Source organism: Dermacentor silvarum, chromosome 5, assembly GCF_013339745.2.
Source record: "Dermacentor silvarum isolate Dsil-2018 chromosome 5, BIME_Dsil_1.4, whole genome shotgun sequence".
NCBI lineage: Eukaryota > Metazoa > Arthropoda > Arachnida > Ixodida > Ixodidae > Dermacentor > Dermacentor silvarum.
This window is the reverse complement of record NC_051158.1, coordinates 139,639,521-139,662,606: the sequence shown is the minus strand read 5'-3', so window position 1 is coordinate 139,662,606 and position 23,086 is coordinate 139,639,521. Positions and strand designations below refer to the sequence as shown.

Here is a 23,086-nt window from a genome sequence, read left to right as displayed (position 1 = left end):
AAGTACTAAGTGAAGGAAACACTAAAGGATGATGGTAGAATTGATAGTCATGAGCATGACTCAGCAAAAATGACAATGACATAGCGATAAAAGATTAACACTCAAAAATCACTGAAATGGGTTAGGACATAAATGATAGGCCGAATGTAATGACATGCGTGTCATGTAGGACATGAAACAGCCGCCTATATCTTGGTACTCTCATGGTCGTTTCGTTAACTTGGTAGGCTCCCCGCCCACTACTTCGCATAACATCAATTCCGACAAGGCGTGGGATCTGCCGGCATTTTTTTGTTTTGTAACCGCTCAGGTGAACCCGATATCTGCTCTGGGTAATCTCCTTACCTTTCCTTTCTTAAGTTTATCTTTCGGAATTGCTGTACTCTGTAAAACTGCACTAGTAGAACGACACTGTGCCAGATTTTTACACGTCGCAAAAAATAAAGGTTGCCGGTTAGAATTACAATTACTTCCTTCAAAAATGTAACTGATTGCAGTCGCCAATTACACCCCCATCACTGTATTTGACGCATTATTGAAAGGTAATATATTATTGCCACACTACGTTCGCCCTAGTTTGTATTAACATTGCACGAATATAGTAAATATACTAAGCTCTGGCTATTTGACTGCGTCCTCTGCGGCTCACCTTGTTTATTGTCACTGTCATTTATTGTCACTTCAAAATTTTCGTCTGTCATTCTCCCTCCATTTTTTTAAAGCATCAACACTAATACCTAAAACTCTCTCCATGTGCACGCTAGAGGGAAGGACGGTATTTAAGGTATACAAGACGCCTTGGGCACGAGACCCTGGTTGCACAGCCGCGATGCTTGTATCTGGACCTTTTATGAAGCGCCGCTCTCTATAGTTGTTAGAATTCGGACTCCTTTGGAGTAGGTGCTCTCGGTAGGGCTAATGAAAAGGTGATGTAGTCACCGCTATCAAGTCATAGTAGCGCCGGTTCAGTTGATCGTCCAACATGTGGTGGAAGAGTGTTTTTTTGAAGAAACGAATATAGAGTGCCCTGCATGGTTTGCCTTTCCGAAAATGCGCAACCACAAGGCTGCTGGTGGCACAACCGCGGGCGTTCTAGTATAGTTCAATTTATGTGCTCCGCGATGTATTGCCTGTTATATCTCCTCTTCAGTAATGTAACTCGCTGTAATTCAATTACTAAAATGTAACTGAATTACAGCGAGCCTTACCGAGTAAAAATTAATCACTTATGAAACTGCGAAAAATATAATTGATTACAAGCAAGTCATTAGATCGAACTTCCGCAATAGCTCTTATCTTCCAGATATCGTGCGCCGCACGTGCGTGCTTTAACCTCGCCAGACTCGACGACCCTCCACGACATATCTACGCTTCAAGTCACTTCTTGTTACGAAATAGCGTGTTAAGAGCATGAAAAACCCACTTTTTGTTTCCTATCACAGTTAGATGCTAAAGGCAGGACCTTCTTGTACGTGCAGAAAGTTGCTGTCCCCTCAGATTCCTTGACGTAGGAACGTTTTTATCGGCCGAACCACATAGGTGAACGTGTAAAATGTCGTCATAGGCTCGCATGTTGAAGCTTCATTCTAGATTTTTGTGACAACTTGCAGTATTCAAAACACACTTAACCGATGCTTTTCGTCGTCTGTGACGATACAATGGTGTATACCAAATTGATGTCAAATTTTGCTAACGTTGACCAAAAGAATGCGTTTGAACCACTGCCATTCGTATTTGCATGCATCGAACATTACCTTGAGGACAATTATTTTACATAATAAATTCTGAGTAAATTTGGAAAATGACTAAAACAGGGTACCCAAATGGGTACTGTGGGACTAACGAGGATAAAGAATGAATTAGAACATTTCGACTACATGACAGGTACCCGGAAGTGGTGTATTAAAGCTTTTAATACAGCCGTAAGAAAAGCGATTTCAGTTTTAATTTAAAACTGAATGCTAAAATGTTTTTCCTTGACAGCTCGCCTTGTCAGCTCTGAGTAAGGTATAAAGGAGCACCGACTCGATTGAGAACAGTGTTCCCTTCTTGATACGGCAGTGAACAGCTTCGCCACTCGTACTGATGGCGACACTGCTTAGTGTGCAATTTACTCCGTACCAGCCCATGACTAAAGAACTACAGCACTTCTCGGTCTTGACTGAATGGACAGCCCTCAATTTGATTTCTTAATGTGCGTGACTACAAGCTTTATGAAATGTGTGCTCATTTGAAAGTCGGAGATGGTAGACCTTGATTATTAACTCACCGCATCCATTTCCCCCCCCCCCCAACCACTACACCCAGTATCCCACAGTGAAAAAAAAAGTAACTGTTTTGTCACATTTTGAAACAAGTAGAGACCACCTCTTTCCAGGCACACTGTGTGAGATAAGTGACAAGCCATGCTTGTTGATTTGCATCACACATTTTATTCGCAATATGCACTTTCCAACTAGAGGGAAAAAAAAAAAAAGGCATCAGGTGCGGTTTTGTTTCACAACATTGTCATACAAGAAGCTGACACGTAGTTGCTTGCTGGTTGCCCCTCACACAGTCGGTGGTCAAAAGCTATCACAACATATGGACTGGTGGTCCTTGTTAGGCCTTAAGCCATGATGTTTCTTTAACCCGCCCTTGTCGCAGCATTACTAACAGGTGATTTTTACTTTGTGAACCTCAAGTGTTACAACGCAATATTTGAGTTTACATGGCACCCATCGAAACATCAAATCCCTGCCTCACTTGAGAGACATTTGTGCGAATGAGTGCCACAGAACATTATGATTTCGTTTAAAAATGTATCATAGTTGTGGACAGTCTGACTGAGTGATATCACAGGTTCTATGAGAGATGCCACAGTAACGGACTCTACAATGATCTTGAGAAGCCGTCTTTTTTTTATGTGCACCCAAGGCACTGTACAAGAGTGTTTGCATTTCGTCCCAATTAGAATTCAGTTACCACCACTGGAAACAGAACCTATAAACTCTTGCAGAGTTCACATTGACCATAGCTGAGTAAAGCAAGAAAATGGAACAGTTGGTGATGTCCTCCGCGCATTGCAGCTGAACCACAGCTGAAGACAAGCTGTGGTTTAGAGTTCCAGAGGCCCCCAAGAGCATTCAAACTAGTCGTCTATAAACAATTCCTTTGAGTGAGAACTTGTAATTATCTTTGTGAAGGGAGCTACATTCTCCATGCTAATCTTGATGAAACTGGAAACAAGATGCAATGTTCATTTGAACAGGGCTTTCAAGTTGAACTTATCTCGACTGGAGGTCTGCCTGCTCATTTCCGGCATGGCAAATTGCCTCATTGACTGCTGAAATTGACCTGTGTAATTCATCTCATTCTTAATCCTGGCAGCTGCAAACGAATGTTTTCAACTATTGTGCCTCTAGGTTCAAGTTCTTTTTTTCTTGTCTCAGTACAGTCCGACTCCAGTTGATTCGACCCTTGCAGGACAAGATTTAGGTCGAACTAGCAAAGAGCGGCAAAATCAACGATACCAAACCTTTTTTAAAATTAAGAGACACTGAAGGATTTCTTGACGGCCATAGACAGCACTACGTAATTGCCAGGTGACGCCATGCTAGAATGGATGGAGTAGACTACTGAATTTGGGTTGCGATGTGTCACAACCGTGAACGGATGGCTTTATGAATGGAAGGACTGCCAGCCACTGAAAGCAAAAAATAAGGAACTTCACACCTGGGGAAGCAGTAGCGCTGTCAGCTGAATTTCTTGTGTTTTCAAGCTTGTAGTAACCACTGCACGCATGAGGAGGGCCGGTAGGGATCGATTAACTGAAGTGGCATGCTTTTGCATTTGAACTAAACTGAGTTTTCTTTGCATAGCATCTATAGTAATGTATAGTTTGTGGCCAGGACTACCGAATTATGCGTTCGAATGAGAAAAAAGTTGAATTAACTGATGTCTAATTAATGAGAATTGACTGTATCTGCCTTTACATAAAAAAAGCTTGTAGATCCCATGCGCTTTGGGAATTCAAGCAATGCTTTCTTTGGTGTTTGCAAGAAATGCAGTTCTTTTTTACCAACAGTCTGGAACTCTAGAGCGCAGGACGAAGTTGGACGCGTTTTCACCAAGTCATCTGTGTCATCACTGCACATCAACGCCACCCACCTTCACATTTCTGGGCCAAACGTTTGCCTAACGCCATGGTGCTCCTTACTGAAACTAAACACGGCTCCACTTCCCGTACACAAGCCAGGTTGCGCTAATATTCTACGCCACACTTTGCTGCACATCAAAGACGTTCCTGCCCAGCTTGACGCTTATTCTGCACCTGTCTCTGCACTCAGTACATACATTGGCACCATTTTGTTTGTGTTGGAGCTAACATCTGTACTCGTCTGCCTCGGTTGCCCTGGGCCTCCTCAGTGTGCACTATCTCCAGGACCAGTTTGCACTATCTCTGGGCTTCACCCATTCAGTAAGACGGCATTATCATTCAGAAGGTGACGTCGATTGAGATGGTCTATATATATATATATATATGTTAAAGATGTAGTTTCACCCAAATCGCGAAGCATCGATAGCGACAAATTAGTGGACGCAGTAAGGATAGTAGTTTTTTCGGATAGGCATACTGACTAAATGAACAAGCATGGTGTCACGCGCACAAGCAAACATGAGCGCATCTCACTCGATGACCGCGGAAACTCACTGTGAAGATGCTGGAGTGAGGAAGCGCAGCCGCAGAGAGCGAATTGACCTTCGTGCTGCGTCTCGCATCAACGCGAATGCGCTCGTGCGACTGCTTGCACATTCGTCGTCGTCTTCTTCCACGGATGGCTCCGATGCCGCTCATCGTGCCAGTGTTCCCTTACTGCCCCTCCCTCTGCGAAGGTGCTGACAGCACTGGCCCACTACCAGTCAGTGCGGTGATATCGCTCTAAAATTCTTTGCCTCAATATATCCCTAATTGAAAACATGTAAAGTGGAACCCCGTTGATACGTTCCTCAGTGCTGCGTTTTCCTGGCTGCTAAGTCGTGTTTTTGCAGTCCCGACCCAACTCCCATTGACTTCCATGTATTACGGAAGCAGAACCTATGTCGCCAATCTGTAATGTTTCTGCATCTTATGTTGCGTTTGAACGTAGCGGTCACTTATATGTAGCGGTGCAGCCAGCTTGTACGTTGCAACAAGGGACCAGTGCGTTGCAGCAATCGACCAAAGTTTGCAATAATCAACCTAAGTTTCCAGTAAGCGACCAAAGTTTGCAGTAAGCAATTAAAGTTTGCATTAAGCTTCCAAAATTTGCAGTAAGTGACCACAGTTTGCAGTAAGTGACCAAAGTTGCAGTAACTGACCAAAGTTCGCAGTAAGCGACCACAGCTTGCAATAACCGGCTAAGGTTGCACAAGCCAGGCGCTGCACATGTGCATAGAGCAGTTGGCGAAGCACCCGAAACAAAGTGTGCATCTATTCAAGCCTACCGGGAACCATGCACACTGGGGCAGATCCACCGTGTAGCGGTGCATTTATTTTGGAACCGGCAAGGGTCTTTTATAAGTAGCATAATGGCTTGTTCTCTCAAGTCAGCTTCACCGCAATGGAGCCGTGTTTTGCGTGAAGCATAAGTAAAATATCGTGGTCAAGCATACGAAGAGTTAAAAGGGGCCACTGTCGCCAAACTTTGTACATGTTCCCTTAATTATACACATGCACACGCACCAAGGACGGTGCTCGGTCGCTCGGTCACGGCACGAGCGTTGAGACATCTAATAACTGTACGGGCAGCCATTCACAACTGTTTCTGACATAGCTGTGGCGATGTCTGGCCGTCCTCACAGTTTTCCCGGCTGTTACATTTTTTTTTCGCGGTCCCTAGAAAAGTGTATCAACAGGGTTCTACTGTATACAGTTGCGCTCAAATTTCGCACTAGGGAGTAAATCATCGGGCATTTTTTGGTATTCCACAAAAATCGTTATGTGAACCGCTGTGGCCAGGATCAAACTCGTGATGTCAATCTGAGCAGTGCAACACCGTAACCACTGAGCTCCTGTGGCAGGGAGTAAATGAAAGCGGTAAGGTTATTCTACCATTCCATGCATATGTCTGCGGCCTGAAGTGTACAGCATCGGGCTGTTCAGCTGAAGGACCCTGTTTTAAATCACACCATTGGACACATAATATATTTTATTGAGTCTTATTGAGGAGGCCCAAAGGACCGAGGCGAGACAGGAACCTGACTACCTACCTACCACCACACAAAGTGCCTGCTAAGAACCAAAGGATGCTTTGCTTTGTTAAAATCAACTCTACTGAGGTTCAGTTGTACTCTTGTTTGAATGCCAGAAATCAAAGGTGCCTGTTGCAGCAAACTTTTGGTAACACAGGCTGATTTCCTGGCTCTCAATGCTCTAATGAGCTCAGCCAATATAAAATTCTGTCAGAGACAGTGACTGCTTATTTTTTGCATGTAACATTCCAAAGCAAAGCAGGGACTGTTACATGAATTTAGCCACGTCAGGTTCTCTAACATGCACCCAGCGCTAAATATGTGAATGTTTTTTGCATTCCGCCCGCATTGGAATGCAGCCGCAGCAGCCCAGAAACAAACCCGCGACCTCTAAGGCCAGCAGCCAAATGCCAAACAATCCCTGAGCGGGTGTGTCACATGGCCATCATTCAAATGCTGCCAAACGCTCGTCACAACACACAATTCATTTTGCACTCTAACCAGCGTGAACGCTTCCTGCAACACGTTGCAGGGGAAAGGAGACTAGATGCCGGGTCACGTCGGTGCCGTCACCGAATGGTGGGCAGTGGCAGCTGTATGCCCGGCTTGGCCTCAAAAAAGGTGTACGACAGCGTGATGTCGTTACAGGTCTCTAGCAGCGGGTCGGCCGCAAACTCCGGGTCAATGTAGAAGAACACCGGCATGTCCACCTGCAGGTCAGCACATATAACACTTGATAAACCAGGCTGCAGTGAAAAGGGACGACGCGGAGGGAAAAAAATATGCCAGTTGAAATTTCAAAACAAGGTGAAGGTGTTACAGTGTAGCGTAGAGGAAGGATGCAGAGGAAGAACAGGACACACATGCAGTGCTAACTTCCAATAATGATTTGAGGGCAAGAAGGATACTTACACATCCCGCCCTTTACATCACAGAAGACAAAAAACAAAATTACATTCTGGGCGTTATATGTGCCAAGATTACAATGTGATGAGGCACGCCACAGTGGGGTACTGTGGATGATTTTTGACCACCAGGGGTTTATTTTTAGCGTGCACCTAAATTTAAGTACAGTTGACCGATTTTCTGGACATGCCTGATAATTCGGACGCCTTCGGGGCACCGCCACGTACCCCATAGAGTCAATGTATAAGAATGTCTGAAATTTCGGACACAAAAAGCCTCCACCGTCAGATTTTCCGGACATTTTGCCATGACCGCAGGTCCGAAACGGCATCAAAGCCACCACCGCCGCCATTTTGATTATCTCGCCGCCTCAAACCGATGCTCTGGCACGTAGATCTGCTGGTAGCCGTAGCCACCACCGTATCAACACTAGGCTTAGCTACTTTGACGTTCGCTACCGACCTTCTTAATGTTCGGTGCAGTGTTCTTCAATGAAACAATTCGCTGCTGTTAGCAATGGTGCCGACTCTGCCTTTGTAATCCTCGCCAATGGCTTCGAAGCCCGGAAAGCAAAGCGTGTTGCATAACACCAGTTCCCCAAAGCCAGCTTCGCCTCAATAAGGCAGTGTTACGCGGTGAAGCATACCAAGAGTGGGAAGGGGCAATTGTCATGGGACATTGTACGGTATGTTTCCCTTCATTACATGCACCTCTTGTCTCCTACCATAGTAAGAGCACCGATACGCCTAATAAATGTACTGGCAGGCCTATAGAGCTATTTCAGACATGCCTGTGGCGATTTGAGCCCTTGGGGGCAGGAAGTAAAAAGCATGCATTCATAATTTCAGACTGCCTGATTTTTCTGACGTTTTCGGGGCACCTTAGGAGTACGAAGAATCCGACGTTGACTTTACGTGGGTGTCTTTGCATTTTGTCCTCATGTGGCCACCACGGTCTAGATTGACCCTGCGACCTTGGGCTCAGCAGCCCAACGCTACAGCCACTGGAGTCGGAGAACAGAAAAGTATGGGGCGTATGTGTCGTTCCTTCCCGGAAATAACTTGTTGCGGGAGGTTAGTGCTGCATGCGTGTCCTGTACTGCCTCTGCGTCCACACACTTGCTGTGCCACGCTGAACGCCTTTCAAACATTACTAAGTGACAGCATGACGCGCAAGGTGGTGCTCACCTGTTCATTTGGGTTCAGGCGCTGCTCTTCAAAACAGAAACACTGCAAACAAACACAAACAAGAAGTACAGTTAAGCCTCAATATAACGCACTTCAATAAGACAAAATTGTTTTTATAACTTCTTGTCCATAGAACACCACACATTTTGAGCACAGTGTGGTTATACCGATTTCAATAATAACGAAATTTCACTGCTGCTGCGAAGGAGCACCGAGACAATAAGTGGAAACCTGCTTGGACGCAGACGGTCAAATGATTGTATGTATTACATGTAGCTACTTGCAAATGCGCCTCTCAAATCGCACGCTGCGGGACCGAGAGCGACTGTGGAAGTGTAGCAGCGTCATGCTCCGTATAAAGTGTGATAAGATCCTATTGCACCTCGCGCCCTGTATGCTTTAGGTGCGAGTGAGAGTGGAGGGCCGGCTGGCACATTTCCTTTTCTAGCGTAGCCATGGCCGGGCACATACACAGCTTTAGCAGCATACCCTGTCTTAGAGGTAATCTGGCACGTGTGCAAAGACTGGGCGAGCTGAGGTGCCTTGGCATGGAGCACTGTCTTCCCGTGTTGCTAGTCTCTAGTTTTGGAGATGCATTGAAGCGAGAGGCAGAAGCATTCGATCCCACTGCCGGCATTTACTATGATAGCGTCGCCCCACAGCGGATGATGCCTGATGACCTGTGGGGGCAGAGGGGTCACGAAAGCGTGGCTGGCTTCACTTCGTACCGCCGATGTGAGGATATCGTCGAGACACATGAAACCGTGTCTTTCGTCGCCAACTCTCAATTACAATAAAATAATTCCCTTCCTCATTAAAATTTGCTTTTTCCGATTGCCCGGAAAAAATTTTGCGGCCCCTTCTGTGTAAGAAAAATCCATTGGTGACTTTACCTATTTGCATAAAGATTGAATTTCAATATAATGAAATTTCGATATAACGAAGTTGTGTCGCTGCCTGCTGGCAGCTGCAGAAAGTAGCCGTTCAGTAGGGGTTGCCGCATGTTCCGCGTTAATCTGGAACACATGGTCACCTTGCCTGAACGGCTGCTTTCTGCAGCTACCAGCCGGAGGTGACACAAGTTTTAACCTTCTCCATCGAAAAATACAGTCGAATCTCGTTAATTCGAACATGCTTAATTCGAACTGCTGGTTTATTCGAACTGACACTGTGGTCCCGTCAAAGCTCTGTGTATTTCAATAAGCGAAAACGCTCGGTAATTCGAACGCAAAAGCATTTGCGACGGTTAATTCGAACATACCGCGGACCGACTATGCTCTCAGCAGCGTGCTAAATAACGCGGCGGTGCCTACGACCGGCATTGCTCCGACACCGCCATAGAGCAAAAGCTTAGGAGAGACACCTTAACGCAGCACCGGAGGCCCAGTCCGGCCAATGAAACTGCCCACGCCGGCAAATGCTCACTTCGATAACGACAGACAACGAAACTTCAGGGAGCTGGTTAAGCTGGCGCCGGGCCGGCTGGACCGGCGGCGCCGGCACCCACGCCAGCAAACGCTCGCTTCCCAATAACGACAGAAAACGAAACTTCAGGGAGCGGGCTAACCTGCGCTGGCCGGCTGTACCGGCGGCGGGCGCGCACGGAGACAGTCGAAGGGGAGGGAGCTGAGAGAGAGGCTGAGGGGAGCCACCAAAGCCACTGCCACCGAAGCGGCGGAGTTGCCGAGGCCAAATCCACTTCCCTGCCGCCCTCCTCCCCCACCTTCGACGGTCTCGGCGCGTGCGCGCCCGTCGCCATCCAGCGCCATCCGCTCCCTGAAGTTTCGTTTGCTGCCGTTATCGGGAACCGAGCGTTGGCCGGCGTGGGCGGTTGCGCGCCGCGATATTTCACGACTCGCACCATTTGTGCATTGTGCTATGGTGCTTGAATACTTCAAAAATACGTCCTTTCTTTAATTCGAACTTCTTTTAATTCGAACAAATTTATGGTCCCCTTCGAGTTCGAATTATTGAGATTCAACTGTACCTATAAAATGGTGTGTTTTCTGGATGCATTCGTTTCTTGGAAGTTTTCAATGTCCCTAGGGAGTAAATGTCGGACATTGAGTGTACATATGCAGTACGACCCTGCTGATATGATATTCACAGGACCGTGTAGGCGAGGAGAGCAAAAGAACCAAGAAGGCACAGATGTGAAGAAGACAAAATGTGATGTAGCAGTCTGGGAAATGCAACAACTAAGAGACTACCAATGAGTCCTGCTGTATTGCAAAACAAAGAACACATTGACGCATACAATGTCTTCAATCCGAGCCTTCCAACTTTGCTTTGTCACATGTTTAACATATGTTGTGAAATTGATGGGAAACTTCATTCTAAATGAGGCAGCCAAGGAGTGCTTTAGCGCATCATAACAATCATGCTACACTTGATGGCCCGTCCTGGTGTTCAATGTATAATGTCATAACAAGACTATTTAATTAAAGTACTATTCCAGACTGGGTCTGCTTCGTCTATAGCACATCATATAACCTACTACTCATAAACACAGCTGTTAATGCACATCGAGGGTTACCTTTTTACAGGTAATGCTTTCATCTCGTGTCATGCTTGATCGACCACTGTTATTCACTATTAGTGACTAGGTGTGGCATACACTTTAAAGGGGCCCTGAACCACACCTCGGGCTTGGTGAAATAACAGAGTCCGTGGGTAGCATACGTTGCTGTGAACATCTCAGCCAAGTAGTGCTGGCATATATGGCATGTGGAGCTCACAAGCAGAGCGCAAAGTCAGCTTTCTCTCAATTGCTTTCTTTTCAACAGAAGCCATGTCCTTCATTCTTTTCTGGAGCTTTATTTCGTAATAAAGCGCATTCCCATACCCGGCTGCTATTGGTAGCTGTGGTCGGCTACGTAGCGTAGATAGTGCGGCCGCTGCGGAGCGCTGCCATGAGTCCACTGGCTAAGCGCACTGTGGCTTGCAGAGGACAACCGCATTTCGGTTACGTTTAACACGTCGTAGACACCGAAATGGGAAGTTGTAGTGTCTACGTTAACATCTATAATTAAATTGGAACTGCGCGCCACGGTGAAATTTAGAAGGCGGAGTGTTGTGGCCATGCCCTACTCCGCCGTAGCCTTCGCAGTGCAAGGCATTGAAGAAGGAACGGGAGCAAAGCGGAGGCGCTGTTTGATTGCCAATAACTCTCCTTTTGCTGAACGAATTGAAGTATTTTTTGTGGCAAAGTATTTCTGAAATAGCCTAGTGGCGAATTATAGGTGTTTTCGATGGGAGATGACATATGTGCAACACATTCAGTGTCCCCTAAGCTATGTCGAGACAGATGCTGCCACTAAAGGGGTCACTAATGGGGTCACCTAATGGTCAGGCACATGCGTGCTAACTGGTCAAGCTCGAATTATCTGGCGAAGGCCAATTTGAGGATCAAGATAAGGAGTTTGGGCTCATAGAAATGCATAGGCGCTGGCAGGGTTCTTCGGCCCAGATCGAATGAAACAAATTAAATTAACCAATGTCAAATTAACAGAAGTCTATTGTACTACTGAAGCAATATTGGCAAAGCCTCAGGGCTGGTAACTGTCTAATTTGCTTATTAGCAGCCTTTAAGTAGCACCCCGGCAGATGACGCGTGCACCCTGTGGTCAGTGCATGTGATGCAAGTCCAAGCAGATCACCTCCAACATTTTTCAGTGCACCGCGGGCGGCGACCAATTTCCGAGGTCATGTCGAGGAGGTACGAATCCTTTGTCACGTGTCACTTCCGGCGAGCGCTAATTGCAGCCTCATTTTTCTTTTTTTCAGTTTTGGTGTCGGAAACATTTACTTTTGCAAGCCTCTTGTGTTGCACCCACTTGTATTTCAAATGTACTTAAAGCTTTGCATGGAGGTTGCTCTTTGTCTACGCTATCTGAAATCAGGATTTTTTGGTTTTGCAGCTCAAAATTTCGTTGCAGTTGGCCTTTAAAAAACCATCTCGTACATCTGCCGACCCTCCCGATGATCTTATGATGAACGACAGCATTAATGTGCGCTAGCTCGAACAAGTACAAGTCTCTCTTTCTCTGAACTCTCCAGAGCCACACACTTCGTCATTGACTAAGAAGCACTGGCAAGAAACACCGAGTGCGTCAACCGTGCCGTCAAAGTCACTCAGGACATCTTGCGTCCATTTGGCAAGTCCTACGCTAGAACCGATTTGAATGAAATTTGTTGCATTTGAGAGAAAGCGTTAAATTCTAGCAACTCTAGCAAGCAGAATTTTAATTTAGGATTTTGAATTTCTGAAGTTTGCCAAAAATAGGTAAGTTACAATATAATCAGAAGTTTACAGATGTATAACTCTGCACCAATGACAGATGTTGCAGTTCTGTAAACTGCATCCAGCTTAGTACATTAAATTGTTACAACGCCCTGTGAGGGTTTTCCAAAATTTCAACTCACAAAATAGTAGAATATTTCAGAGTGGTGTAGAATACATCAATTTTGTCCACTTTACAAGTATAATTAGGTGCACTTTATAGAATTGTGATATCCTCCTTTATTGCTGAGTTACAGCGTTGTAAAATTGTTACTTGAGTTTTCTTTTGTTGAAATTTTTATGCTTTTTTTTCTAAAAAACTGTAAGCCTAAATAAGCTACTTTATACCATTACTAGCGTTTAGCTTTTTCCAAGAAATGCAACAGATTGCATCAAAATTGGTGCAGTGGTTACCAAGACAAACAAGTCATCCATTCCCATGACACTAAAGCTTCCCCCCCCTCTTAATTCCCTGCAATTTCAACAAAATCTTTCAAGCACCATGCAAATTTTCATTGCAAATCAAAAAGGGCAGTCCACAAACTTCAGTGGTCAGCCTCTTTATGCAACAGACCCCAGCACCACAATAGGATAATCCCTCACCTGGATCTTGTTGAAGTACTTTCCGGCCTCAAAGGGCAGGATGTTGTACGTGGCAATGCCATCCACAGGCTTGTCGCCTGGATTGCGAGCGGTGTAGAAGGCCAGCACAGTCTCACCTGGGGCAACCTGCACACGGGAGTGTCTTGGTTATCTCTATGGTCACCAATAATATTCTCTTTACTAGTAGTACGTTATTGAATGGAGTACCGGGCTGCTGTGCTGATAAAACCGGGTCGAAACCAATCGTCAGACTAACTTGGGTCACTCGGTGTGTGCCGCTCTTCAATGACAAAAGAAAGCCTTCAAAATTTCTCTGGTGCTGGGCCAAATCAAACCCGCATCATGTTATATTCAAACAGTCTTTTCTAAATAATTATTCACACACGTGCCACACGCGGACTTTGCGGTGACGCCACTCGATAACACACCATGTCCAAAGAGAAGCACGACAGAGTATATCCCGGCAGTATGCACACCAAATACACGACACATTTCGGCAGTAGCAATACGGTGTGTCAGTACATTGCTTCGATGCTAATCACATAAACGTCAGCATTCATCGTGAGATGGGTCCTGCTGGAATTTTGTTATTGAGCGCTTACGCAATAAACCTTTAGCTGCGAGTTGCCGACTGTGGCGTCCGCTCTTCTGTTGCCCACATAGTTTTCCTGCTGTACCGTTTATCAGCAAAGGTGATTGGCTGGCGAATGCAGCCCAAATTACCCATGAGGCGTAAATTCGCTACTCTAATCTTTACATGTAAACCCGTCCAAAGTGACGTTACAGCAGTCGTGTCAGTAAGCATGCAGAAGGACTGCTCGAGGTACGCACCACAATGTCCAGCTGCCGTGGCTTGAAGTTCCAGCGCAGTCCGGAGCCAGTGTCGGCAGCAAAGGTGACCCTGATCTGGCGATGGCTCACGCGGTTCATCTTCTCTATTTTCTCACCGGCTTCGACCGCAAACGCTTGGCCGCCCCGGCCCGTTGACTGCATTAGAGACATTGGAGAAACAAACCACTGAGGGTGCACTTGCATACACTGTTTAAACGCAGGGATCAGAACACAAGGGTGATAGCCGGAGCAGCTCACATTGCACGCAAAGAAGCTAAAACTGCATTAGCCAGGTTTCAATGTTATTCTCGCAATGAGAACTGCCATACCTTGATTGCTCGTTGGGCTGAGGGGGGGAGGGGGGGGGGAGTATTTGGCACGTTGTTTTGCACTGCTGTTACAAAATGCAGTCATGCGAACTTTCCATCCCATTGCACTGGGAGTTTGTGCAACAGGCACCAGATGGTGCTCATCTATGTTTGCTTGTAGTTACTGTATATGCTCCCTATGGGAGCATATATACAGTAACTCTATTTGCTTGCAGGGTAAGCCACTCTTGCAGTGCATGTGTGTTGTGTCCTGACAATACAAAACGCGCTTCTGCTGTGGTGAGCGCCACGTGAGAGGTAGACGGAAGATGGATTACACTATATACATGGAATCAACACTTGAGCACATGTACGTTAACTGGCACATCTTAGAAGTGTCAAATAAAAAAAGGTTCAACACTAGGTAACCCAATCTGTCTGCAATAACTGTTATTGCTTGGTCAGTATCTTGGAGGTAAAGGCCATGCTAGGGATGGGAAACGCTAGAGATTAGAAGCAGAAACTAAAATTCCTGCATTGGTATGTATTGCAATTAAGAAACAAGGATTGGTAAAATCAAGTACCTTCTCATGCCAATCCACCACTCAATGTGTTACCAAATTGCTTGAAGCTTCAGCTTTACTGTCTGTTTATAAAAACAATTAGGGACCGAAGTGAGCTTCTTGATGGATATGGTAGATAATGGGGCGTTTTTTTCTTCCTTGATATAACGTGCGATGCTCAATTCAATGTGTGGGCACATTGATTTTGCATTGCCTCTGAAATCGGATATTTCTTCACCCACAAATCATGTGCTTAGTTATGTAGCTTCTCAAAATATGTAATGTTCGTTTTGTTCACGCACTGTCTCCAACAATGCCACGGTGGCGACGCAGGCGTCGTACAAATGAAAAATAGTTGCCATGACCGAGTCAGAAAGCCACGTTTCTTATTTTCTGTCTCTGCTTCACTATCTGAATGCAGATCGATAGTCAACACACTTGTCTAGAACACACTGAGCATCTACCAAAGCTTAACCCAACCACCACGTCAAGAGAAATCAATGGAAACTGTAAATGCAGTCAGGCAACCTCACGTACAGCCGATTTTGTGCCGCCTGTCATCTTCGGATATCGCCAGCGCAGTCCTCAGGACGTGGTTCGCGCGTTCTAGACAAGTGTGCTGACCTCTGTATCTAGTGGACCACTTGAATTTTTGGGTGTGATCAAGCACGCTTTTCTCTAGCAATAGCTACGTGCGCGTGCGTTCTTGCGCCACACATTCGAAACAGAGGGGTCGATTTGCTGCGGGCACCTGAAACTCGAGCGCGGCCCCCTGTGAAGTGCGCTCACCTGACAGTACATCCTGTACAGCGGTACGGCCGCGTAGCTGAGCCCACCGACGAGCACAGTCATCGAAGTCACGTACATGAGCACCGTCCGGTTCTTCTTCTCTCGCGAGCTCGCGCCGCCGCTGGCGCACATGCGGCGCACGCATGGCCAGGTCAGCGTGCGCTTGAGCTTCCCGAACTGAACTGCCGACCGAGACACGCACACGCACCAACTCATGGTCGGGCATCGAGCGGCTTACGAGTGGGCGCTTTCCGCTAAACGGATTGCACTAAACCGCAAGGTTTCCGATCGTTACCTTATTACCATTACAACACAAACACGCGACCGTGCCGGCGTAATTTACCGGTTTACCCTTGAAAGAGCGAACTCGCTCCGCTCGAGCATCCTCCATGGCAGAAACCACAAACTTGCGCTTGGCTTGGATGCAAGTGATGTATTGGCACCGTTAGAGGCTAGCGCGAGCTTGTTTGAAGGAAAAACAAATCTCAAAGGCCATAGTTTTGCTGCTTTAAGTTTCGAAGGCGAGATACTTGTGCTATCCAGAGCACGAACGTTTTAAAGGCAATCCGATCCATGGTTCTTTAACGTGTCACGTGACCCTGCATGTCCACACGTGTTTGAAGTGCGCCTCGGCAACCTGATGAGCAAATCGCTTTCGTTTCTAAAGTGGGCCTAGTGCCTGTGAAATCGGCGATCTTACAATGGCTCTTGCTGGTTCCAGGAGTCTGCTGTCCAAACTCTGTCTGGTTGAAAGCGTTGCCAAGAGAGCTGCAGTACCTTGCCTGCCCGCTCTCCAAAGGTATGAAGCCGCTCTTCCTGTTTGGGTGCTGATCGCACCTTCGCAATTGTGATTGATCATTTCAAGGAATCACACTTTCAAACTTGTCAGTGGCTTCACGAAGTGTACGAGCGACGGCGCTTTCCACGTAGCACAATGTGTTCGCTGTGCAAGGTCATTTGACGCGACTCCTGTACCCTGTGTGCTTTGCCTCGACTGGCGCGGGATTGAATTATGTGTTTGGTGCAATACGAGAGACGAAGGGGACAGACGGAGGCAAGTTTGCATCTATAGTTTAATAAAACAAAAAAGTTGCACACTTACATGCAGAAAAGTCTCAAAAACTAACAATCAAAACGCACAAGTGTGTGTGAAACTACGCATACAAAAGTAATATGAACAGCAAAAGGAAACGCCACGATCAAATCCGACGCATACACGTACCACAAGTTTTCTGTAGGTATTCGTGCACACTAGTATCGGAACATTCATACGGGCATCCAAGCACATATGTAAGTTTCTGACATGATCTCTGTGCTTCAAAAGCACTTGGGTATCCTTCAGCATAACAGGCACACGTGCTACCAAATGCGAAATAATGACCCTTGAAGAAGAAAGAAAATGTCAAGTTTGTCTTGTAGTGTGTTGATTGAAAACAACTGATGTAGTACCGTTTTGAATTGGCAAGCAACTTGCACTGTCTCAGCTTCGTTTAAGGTGGCGGTCCCACTCCGGCGGCACGCGCTCGACATTTTAGTCATTATTTGCGGACGCACTGTGCTTCCTGCGGTCATTGGACAAATCTGAACTGTATTGCGTTAGAAAGCTTGCTTTATGCGCTTTCCAATGATAGCTAGTATTATTTCCTAGCCTAAAGCGTTACCTAACGGCAGTCAAAACAGTGGGAGCAAGAAACGGCGTTTTTGCTGTACCAGCCTCCGCTGTACTGCCATTCCGACTAAACTGATCAACATAACAAAATGAAACTTGCTGTATCTTTAAATGAAATGTTATACAAGGTTTCTATGAAGAGAAAGTGCGTGTAAAGCATTTAGAAATTTATATAGGCACCAATAAAAATGGGCAAAACTACAAAATTTGTGAATGAATATCTTTTTTCCTTTTAGGCTCAGGACAACAATATTTAGTGGTTTTCTAGGCTACAGTGTACTTATCATCTATGCAAATTTGTTTTTGTTCTGATGAACAGTTCGTGAGGTATTATTACTTACAATTGGCAATTTATGACTATACTTGCTCACGCATTTCCAGCGACGGTAAAAAACTATTCTAGCTGAAACTCTGAAATTTTCAATAATCAAGCAGCAAGCCCTTATCTCAAATTCTATTAAGAGAAAATTAGCTGATGTTAATTAGGGAATCTACAGGGGAGTAGTGAATTTAGCTAATTTATCTGCTTACCAGGTCCGTACAAATTGACATTCTTTTTCATGTACACGCTAATTCAGAACAATTGTTGCACATTACTATAACCATACGGTGTCATGTAAATACTAGCACTCACGAGTTTTACTAAGCAGTGCTTGAAACAGCAGATTTTAAATAAATAATAAATCTCACAGGCGATTTTCGGTGGTGGCGCCATCTGTGCAAAAAGATATCAAGCTGTTTCACGTCAGTTCCAACGTTTGTCAAATGTGGCGCCGCTAAACATTACAAAGCGGGCAAAACGCGGAGGGAATTCTTTCTCCAGGTTCGAGTGTTTGGCTCAGTCTAGTCACGGCGCCTCTCCCACTTCCTTCAAGCACACGTGTCTGCCACCACGCCTTCAATGTAGTCCTACATGAGTTCACTAACTTGTGGCTGCAGGGAGAAAAAGAAAGAAAGAAAGAAAGTGCCGTGCACGGTACATCATGAGTGCATCCCAGATAGCCAGCAGGTTAGGCTATTGTGCCATTGAGCCAAGGAGAATTGCAAATTGCCCTCGCTCCCTCTATTTTGCAGGCTCGTAGGACGATACCGGGAAACTTGCTTTCCCCATGTGAGGAGGTGCGGCCTGCGTGGCAGGGTGCTGTGTTTGACTAATGTACGCGACGCCGGTGGAACGATAGGATTAGCAGCAAACAATGAGCGAGCCTGTGGCGAAAAGTGCTGATGGGTGCGTGACATGCTGCATTCCAAGCCGCGTGCTACTATGCAAATGCCACGTGTTCCGACGCCCAGTGAAGTTTTGAAACACGTGAATTCCAGTAGGTGCTTTTCTCGTTGAAAGATATATCGTATTTATCCGCGTAATAATCGCACACGCATAGTGGTCCCACCCCGACTTACTTCTTTGAGTGATCATCGTACCCTTGAAAATCACTGTAGTGACTGCAGTTTGCTTGTTATGGTGCATGGCAGCCGACCGAGCAGTTTTCTGCCATTTCTTTTCCGCCATTGCATGCACAACAGTGTGCACAACAGAATACAGTCTCACATGCGCTCGAAAGTCTCCGAATTCAGCAGGCAAAAGTTTTCGCGCATGGACAGCGCGAGAAAGGCAGACCACACGTGCACAATTTACACTATATAGATTGATGACTATTAGAAAAAGTACTTTTAGCAAATAATACTTATGCAGTCCCTGCTTGTGTAGATCATGTGATGTCGGCGAAACATGCACAACTTCTGAGGGCTGCGCGCAAGGCTGTGCGCGAGTGCTTGCGATGGCCATCGTAATCATAACGCTGGCGCGATGAGCGCTAGCAGCGGTGAGCGCGTGTGAATTTCCTAAAGCAAACGTTCTGTGCAACCGCTTCATTTACTATTCCACTGTACCGCGGCTCTGGAACTCGAATGACGTGATCTCCAAAACAATTCGCGCGGGCTCTCTAGCGGGTGCGCCATCGAACCCGTGACCACGCGATTATGTGCGCAATTTCTACCCTAGTAATAACCACGTGTACTATGCTGTCTATTTGATAGGGGCCCAGGAATAATAACTTTTGTCACCGAATCGAATCGACTACAGCCAAAGAAAAATCGAATCGAATAATGACTATGCGATCGAAAACCGAATTGAACAGTACATTATTTGATTCGTTCAAAGTTATGAACATTCGCACACCCCTACTAGTATTTCTTTTCCGGAAAACTTATCTCCACTGTGCACCTGCAACTTACAACTGTATAGCTGCTGTCCCGTCACAGAGTTCTACGATGACCAGGCCCGTAGCCAGGGGGGGGGGAGCCTTAGCCCCCCCCCCCCCCCCCCAGGACCAACCTTATTGATGCCTCGGTGGAGCTTTTGAACTGAATGCGTTCTTCCATTCCCGTCACTCTCTGTGTTTTGTTTTATTTCTTTATTATTTTAAATGTCTGCTACGTGGACAGCTGAAAATAATGCACGCATTACGCCTACGACACGACGGGAAATCTTGTGCGGCACTGAAAGTACAAGCATGCATCGAGTTCTACACCAGAGCTACATACTTAGCTTCTGCAGATCACGTTGCGCATCTTTGTCAATGCCACGCTGTGACGAAGAAATTCCAAATTAGTACAAAAAAATTCAGAGCCTTTCCACTATTGTGAAGATGGAAGCCCGCGAAGCTGTGACAATGGTGGGTCTGCTGTCGTGAATGTTGCTATAGTGAATTGACAATATTGAGCGTCCTCGGCATGTTCGTCAAAAAGCAAGGAAACCAGCATCTTGTTTTCGCCCGGCGCGATGGCCAAGTAGTGCATTTGCTGCGCCAAGTCCGCCCACGATGCGCTCCGTGGGCCCGATCTTCTGCCGAGGCGTTGGCGCGACGGAGACGAGATCTCTCCCGCTCCTGCTCTCGGAGGCTCATACCCACATATCCAACGCGGGTACGAGCCACACGTGATTTCTTTCTTACCTTCCTTCTTTCTTCCCTTGCCAATTTTGGTATATACCAAGTGAACGAGATGCCACCAAGGAGGTTATAAAAAAACTTCTGGAGTGGAGATCCCCTATGCGCGCCCATGCGACCGGCTGAAGCCTGGAAAACCGGTTGGCGGCCATCTTGCTCCAGGCAAGAACGAGCGCTGCTTGCGCGCTGGTAGCGTAACCAGTGCGATTTCGTGGTGGCGTTTTATGATGAAAGCGGGAGAATTACTGTGATTTATTTAGCGCAGATGTTTTTTTTTTTTTAATGCGACAGCCTTTTATGCATACCTCATGGTGGGGTGTCCGTCTCAAGGCCGTTTCAAAACCGTGCTGTTGACATGAAATGATCCTCTTAGGATAAGAGGTGATAGCGCGCGCAATATATACCACTATTAAGTATACAATACTAATTAAGCATGTGAACTGCAGTAACAATGAATATAGATAGGTGAATGAAGTGTGTTGAGACTGTAATAATGTTGAATTAGGAGTAAATATACGTGGATTGAAGGGGTTTAGCTGGGTGATAGGAGTTCAACGAAAGATAATGATGGGAAGAACACGCGGTGCTGGGCTAGTTGATGATGATGGGAAAGCCACATTTAACATTCTAAAAGTGATTACGTGATTGAACTGAGGCGATAAAGCGTGCACAGAGAGGTGAATTAGACGAATTTAGATTGACTTTTTGCTGAAAGAATTGTGACGAAGACTCCGTAAAAGAAGTGGAAAGCGGCCGTCGTATCATGGAGTTAGCGACGCTAGGGCTTTCATGTCGCCTAGTTCTATCATCAGGAATCCCCAGTAATCTTTGTCATGTCAGGCTAAGGGCAAATGCACAAGGCAGTTGTTAACGCAAGAATACGTGGGCTGAAGCTGTAACGCGTTTCATGCGCATCAGCTTGCCACATTACCGAAGTGACACGAAGTACAAGGTGAAATCAGTAAAGTGGTAAATAATTTTTTATTGTGTCCTGGCTATTTTGATAAAAATAAGCATAAAACAACATGGTGGAAAAAATGAATAAAATATTGCATAACTACCTGGTGCATCACAGTGTATACTGTAGGAAAACAATACCAAACAGGCATACATAAAATGCAAACACATCAAAACAAACATATTTTTGGCTGCGCAAAAAAAAATTGCACCAATGCCCAAAATTAAAGGCATGCTGATAACGTCACTTCTTAAGGCGCACGGTTCAGTAACTACGAATAATGGCTTTTAAATATTGTAAAGATCGTGAGTCCGCAATAGACGAATTTGTATGAACTCTGATTTGTATAGAGCTTTACACGACGGCATGCAACAGCAACTTGATCTCCGAAAACAGTAATATTCGCGATCCAGCCTAAGTTAAATTACGCCGAGATAGGATACCTATGGCTGCACAAGAACTGTTGTTGCTCCAGGCACATATCGTGTTGTTACACACACGATATGTGACTGGCAATACTCTTTATTTGCCAGATAGGTCAGTTATTTTCTTGTTTTGATGCGAAACAGTTGCGTGCCACGCTTATAAACAGTCAACTTGTGAGACGCAGCTACGACGTCCGCCAGGTCTGTGAGCTGTATCATTTTATATAAATAAGTAGTAAATAATTCCTCTCGACATGCGGAATCTCATATGCAAGCGCACCGGAAATATATACGAACAGCAAGCATTTCTTACGAACTCGTTTTTTTATGCAGATGTGCGGAGAGCACTAGAAAAATGGTTGGAATGCTGCCCTGTCGCAGCCTTGTCGTTTGACCAGACCTGTCAAAACAACCCTCTTCAAAGTGCACCGAGCAAAGAACATCCGAGTGTTTAGGCGCCTAGCCATCTCTGCGAACAGCGGGCTGCCATGCGTCACGCAGCGCTTTCTCTTTCGGGAACCTGTCGCACAAACATGCAGAAAAAAGCTTGTTTCAGCCTATATTGGCCAATTAAAAGTAGATTTCATGTACAACAGCGCTCCTCGACGGAGATAGTGCACAGCAATGGTCGAGCGATTGAAGGCTTTTTCGCGCTACATATACACGTGAAACGTTACTCCTGACTTTTGCTTCGCACGATTCGTGCGACGCAGGCGTTCACCATCCCGTTCAGCAGAGCTTGGATGTTCCCTTACAAACGCAGAACTACCACTCAGCAGACCGTAACTAAGCACTATAAATGCCGCAACTGCCGAACTACCGCAAGGGCCCAAGCGGCGCAGCTGCGTTTTCTGCCTGGAGCAATATGGCGGTCGCCGGCGTCAGCCGCGGCGCGGCATCTCCACTCCAGAAGTTTTTTTATAACCTCCTTGGATGCCACAAAATAGTTGCCTACTTCCGGTGTACACGGACGCCGAAGCTAGCATGTAACAGCTTCGCTGTAACACAGTCGCTTCCACGTGCCTTCTCAGTGGGCCTCTTGCAAAAGCTGGGCCGGTATTTTGTAGCGATGCCTTTCCAGTAATAATGCCTTTTCGCGCTTATCGCGCTTTGTCAGTGGTCAGCGCGACGGTCCGCTCGCGTTATCAACGGGATCAGCCGGCCGGGAGCGCGCGGTCGCGAAATACGCAGTAGCTGTCGGAGAGCAACGCCGCTCCCCCCCTCTCTCTCTCATCCCCGCACGGCCTTTCGCGCAACGGAAGACGGCTTCCTTTTAGCTTCCCTCTCTTGCGGGCGCCAGATTGAGCCGTGATCGTCGGCTCTCCTCGCGCGTTTTCACTCGCACATATGGCGCGCGGCGACGGTGTTATCGCACTGAACATCACGACGACGGTGGCGGCGGCA

At 46.3% G+C, this 23,086-nt stretch overlaps 2 protein-coding genes across 3 annotated transcripts in view; one reads left to right on the top strand and one right to left on the bottom strand.

Moving 5' to 3' along the window:
* Positions 1–2,409: 2,409 nt before the first annotated feature.
* LOC119453780 (cytochrome c oxidase assembly protein COX11, mitochondrial) lies at positions 2,410–16,080 on the bottom strand. Its single transcript, XM_037715835.2, has 5 exons — positions 15,683–16,080; positions 14,023–14,178; positions 13,192–13,317; positions 8,307–8,348; positions 2,410–6,923 (listed from the first exon to the last, which is right to left on the bottom strand). Exons 1-5 carry the CDS (start codon positions 15,896–15,898, stop codon positions 6,783–6,785), a joined length of 681 nt encoding a protein of 226 aa, XP_037571763.1. The 5' UTR covers positions 15,899–16,080; the 3' UTR covers positions 2,410–6,782.
* A 183-nt stretch (positions 16,081–16,263) lies between these two features.
* LOC119453781 (uncharacterized) overlaps positions 16,264–23,086 on the top strand; it is a 58,169-nt gene continuing 51,346 nt past the window's right edge. Inside the window, exon 1 of one of the 2 annotated variants that reach the window (XM_049668505.1) lies at positions 16,264–16,481. In XM_049668505.1, coding sequence (XP_049524462.1) covers positions 16,384–16,481 — 98 coding nt within the window. In that variant the 5' untranslated portion in view covers positions 16,264–16,383. The remainder of the gene's footprint in view (positions 16,482–23,086) is intronic. The other variant, XM_037715836.2, reaches the window with a different exon arrangement.

Bases quoted from the DNA above. Each gene is read 5' to 3' on its own strand.
- LOC119453780 (XM_037715835.2), bottom strand. From the start codon at position 15,898: ATGAGTTGGTGCGTGTGCGTGTCTCGGTCGGCAGTTCAGTTCGGGAAG. The intron at 8,349-13,191 runs GTGAGGGATTAT...GTTTGTTTGCAG, and splicing joins AGTACTTCAACAAGATCCAG to TGTTTCTGTTTTGAAGAGCA. The intron at 6,924-8,306 runs GTGAGCACCACC...GCTGACCTGCAG, and splicing joins GCCTGAACCCAAATGAACAG to GTGGACATGCCGGTGTTCTT.